Source organism: Nicotiana tomentosiformis, chromosome 11 (genome assembly GCF_000390325.3).
Source record: "Nicotiana tomentosiformis chromosome 11, ASM39032v3, whole genome shotgun sequence".
NCBI classification, from domain to species: domain Eukaryota; kingdom Viridiplantae; phylum Streptophyta; class Magnoliopsida; order Solanales; family Solanaceae; genus Nicotiana; species Nicotiana tomentosiformis.
In genome coordinates, this window is record NC_090822.1 from 42158048 (window position 1) to 42161985 (window position 3938).

The 3938-nt window shown below is 35.8% G+C and overlaps 1 protein-coding gene across 1 annotated transcript; it reads left to right on the forward strand.

Annotated features, from left to right (window-relative positions):
* Window positions 1-1112: 1112 nt before the first annotated feature.
* LOC117277786 (ATP synthase subunit b, chloroplastic) lies at window positions 1113-2613 on the forward strand. The gene is made up of 2 exons (XM_070188581.1): window positions 1113-1444; window positions 2142-2613. Exons 1-2 carry the CDS (start codon window positions 1303-1305, stop codon window positions 2552-2554), a joined length of 555 nt encoding a protein of 184 aa, XP_070044682.1. The 5' UTR covers window positions 1113-1302; the 3' UTR covers window positions 2555-2613.
* Window positions 2614-3938: the final 1325 nt, after the last annotated feature.

Here is a 3938-nt window from a genome sequence, read left to right on the forward strand (position 1 = left end):
ATTTGGTAACCTCAACTCCATTAACAACTACTTATGAATCCTTTTTCGGTTTACACCCATTATCTCAAGTTTTGGATCGAACTAATCCATTAACACAAATAGTTCATGGGAGAAAATTAAGTTATTTGGGCCCTGGAGGACTGACAGGGCGCACTGCTAGTTTTTGGATACGAGATATCCATCCTAGTCACTATGGACGTATTTGCCCAATTGACACATCTGAAGGAATCAATGTTGGACTTATTGGATCCTAAGCAATTCATGCGAGGATTGGTCATGAATTTGTCTTTTTTTATATAATCATTGGATAGAAGAGAAAGACAAGTAGTAAAATTATTCCTCGTCTAGAAATATCCAAATTTTGATGCCCAATACTCCATAGATAGTTCAAACTGTATAAGGGCAATAATCAATTTTTGCTCGAATCATTTGTAGGGGAAACCTACCTTCTCTGATCCATTCAACACGTGCAATTTCTTTTCCGTCGATACGCCCCGCAATTTGTATTTAAATTCCTTTTGTATCTGCTTGTTCTGTTAATTCAATAGCCTTTTTCATTGCTTTTCGAAAGGAAACTCTAATCTTTAATTGTCCAACTATAAATTCTGCAAGAATATTAGGGTTTCCCTAAGGTTTTGCAATTCTTGTGACAGCAATGTTCAGTTTTTGGTTTACACAATTAAATTCTTTTTGTAAGGTCATTTGTAATTCTTCGATTCCACGCGGGCTACTTTCTATTAATAATTTTGGGAATCCCATAAAGATTATGACCTGGATCCGATCGATTCTTTTTTGAATCTCTATACGTGCAATTCCCTCGATGCCAGAGGACATTCTCATATTCTTTTGTACATAATTCATTATACAATCTCTTATTTTTTGATGAGTTTCCCTTAGTCTATGAACGGGAAGGATGAAAGCGAGTCAGTATGCTAATTCCTCATCCGCAAATCAGCCCTTCCCGTAGGTTCTTTACTCAAAGAATAAAGAATCGGAGGATGGAAATCTTGATAGAATTTGAAAAAGCAAACGACAAGTCGAAGGCAATAAAATATGAAAAATGTATTTATTTTTCATATTTCTAACCTAAGATTAAACAAAAGGTATCTTATTGGTAAGTGTTAGTATTCTAATAACCAATAAAAGGGCTAGTTCATTAGTTCATAATTTATAACTAACTCGAATATTTTATTATTTTTTTACTCAATTTCAGAAAAAACAAAAGAATAAATAAAAAGAGGGGCGAAGTGCTACAAAAAGAACTCTGTTCGATTTTTTAGTCTATCTATAAGAGGAGATCATATGAAAAACGTAACCGATTCTTTCGTTTCTTTGGGACACTGGCCATCTGCCGGGAGTTTCGGGTTTAATACCGATATTTTAGCGATAAATCCAATAAATCTAAGTGTACTGCTTGGTGTATTAATTTTCTGTGGAAAGGGAGTGTGTGCGAGTTGTTTATTTCAAGAATAGGCTGGACCACCCAGCTGTACCCTTTTCCGTTATAACTAGGAAAGAGAGGTGCATGATCTTGCGAATTACTTCTGAATAAATTCAGAAATTATATGTAAGAACCATAGCATTTCGCGATTCATTGGTAAATCAATTTTGATTCTCTATTAACCAATAATGTGGAACTATTAACATGGTTAAAACAAACTGTTTGAAGTCTAGACGCAGCATGATATTCTTTCTACCACTCTGTTAATATAGAGGTGATTTCAAAATAAATATTTTATCGATATAGGACACTCATATTGATAAAATGATTTGAACCGCTTATTGTAAATTGTAAAAACGGGGATTTTACCCCCTTTATCTAATGCTGAATCGACGACATATTCTAAGTAAGAAGAGCTTTTTGGATTTGAAAAAAAAAAAAAAAAAAAAAACTTTGCTGACAATTACATATTTTTTATTTTGTCAGAAGAGTCCTCCGAATATTTTGGTCTTACATTAGTTTCGATATCTTTTTGGAATATGAAAAAAGAAGAGAAGATAGGCTCATTACATTCATAAAAAAGGATATGAAAAGTTACCTTAAGTAATTGAGCGTGAGAGCCAAATGAATCGAAAGATTCATGTTTGGTTCGGGAAGGGATTATGGAATTTTGGAAAGGAATGGAAAAATAATCTATTTTTATTAAGTGATTTATTAGATAATCGAAAACAGAGGATCTTGAATACTATTCGAAATTCAGAAGAACTGCGTGGAGGGGCTATTGAACAACTCGAAAAAGCTCGTTCTAGCTTACGGAAAGTTGAAACTGAAGCCGAGCAGTTTCGAGTGAATGGATACTCCGAAATAGAAGGAGAAAAGTTGAATTTGATTAATTCAACTTATAAGACTTTGGAACAATTAGAAAATTACAAAAACGAAATGATTCAGTTTGAACAGCAAAGGGCGATTAATCAAGTCCGACAACGGGTTTTCCAACAAGCCTTACGAGGAGCTCTAGGAACTCTAAATAGTTGTTTGAACAACGAGTTACATTTACATACCATTAGTGCCAATATTGGCATGTTGGGAACAATGAAAGAAATAACTGATTAGTCTTTCTACTGTAGGTATTATTATTTTCTTTCAAAAAATAATAAAGAAAGAATCATGGTAACCTTTCCAGCTGACGAAATTAGTAATATTTTCCGTGAACGTATTGAACAATATAATAGAGAAGTAAAGATTGTAAATATCGGTACCGTACTTCAAGTAGGTGACGGCATTGCTCGTATTCACGGTCTTGATGAAGTAATGGCGGGTGAAGTAGTCGAATTTGAAGAGGGTACAATAGGTATTGCTCTAAATTTGGAATCAAATAATGTTGGTATTGTATTAATGGGCGATGGTTTGTTGATACAAGAAGGAGTAGCACTATGACCATCGCCCTTGGTAAGTTTACCAAAGACGAAAATGATTTATTTGATATTATGGATGATTGGTTACGAAGGGACCATTTCATTTTTGTAGGCTGGTCCGATCTATTGCTCTTTCCTTGTGCCTATTTCGGTGTAGGGGGTTGGTTCACAGGTACAACCTTTGTAACTTTATGGTATACCCATGGATTGGCCAGTTCTTATTTGGAAGGCTGCAATTTCTTAACTGCCGCAGTTTCTACTCCTGCTAATAGTTTAGCACATTCGTTGTTGTTACTATGGGGTCCTGAAGCACAAGGAGATTTTACTCGTTGGTGTCAATTGGGGGATCTGTGGACTTTTGTTGCTCTCCATGGAGATTTTTGCCTAATAGGTTTCATGTTACGTCAATTCGAGCTTGCTCGATCTATTCAGTTGAGACCTAATAATGCAATCGCATTCTCTGGTCCAATTGTTGTTTTTGTTTTTGTATTTCTGATTTATCCACTGGGTCAGTCTGGTTGGTTCGTTGCACCTAGTTTTGGTGTAGCAGCTATATTTCGATTCATCCTCTTTTTTCAAGGGTTTCATAATTGGACCTTGAACCCGTTTCATATGATGGGAGTTGTCGGTGTATTGGGCGCTCCTTTGCTATGCGCCAATTTATGGTGCTACCATAGAAAATACTTTATTTGAAGACGGTGATGGTGCAAATACATTCCGTGCTTTTAACCCAACCCAAGTTGAAGAAACTTATTCAATAGTCACCGCTAACCGCCTTTGGTCCCAAATTTTTGGGGTTGCTTTTTCCAATAAACGTTGGTTACATTTCTTTATATTATTTGTACCAGTAACCAATTTATGGATGAGTGCTCTTGGATTAGTCGGTGACCACGTCCTATAGAGATCATCGAATCAATAGCAATAAGTCCGGTTTGAAGAGGCTCATATACGGAACGGTGCAAAATAATACCCGGGGCGGCGGATTCGATTAATCAAAATTCAGAAGCTGAAATTTCACCTCTACCATCAATAGGATTAGCAAGCGCATTTATAACACGACCCAAATAAGCCTCACTCACGGG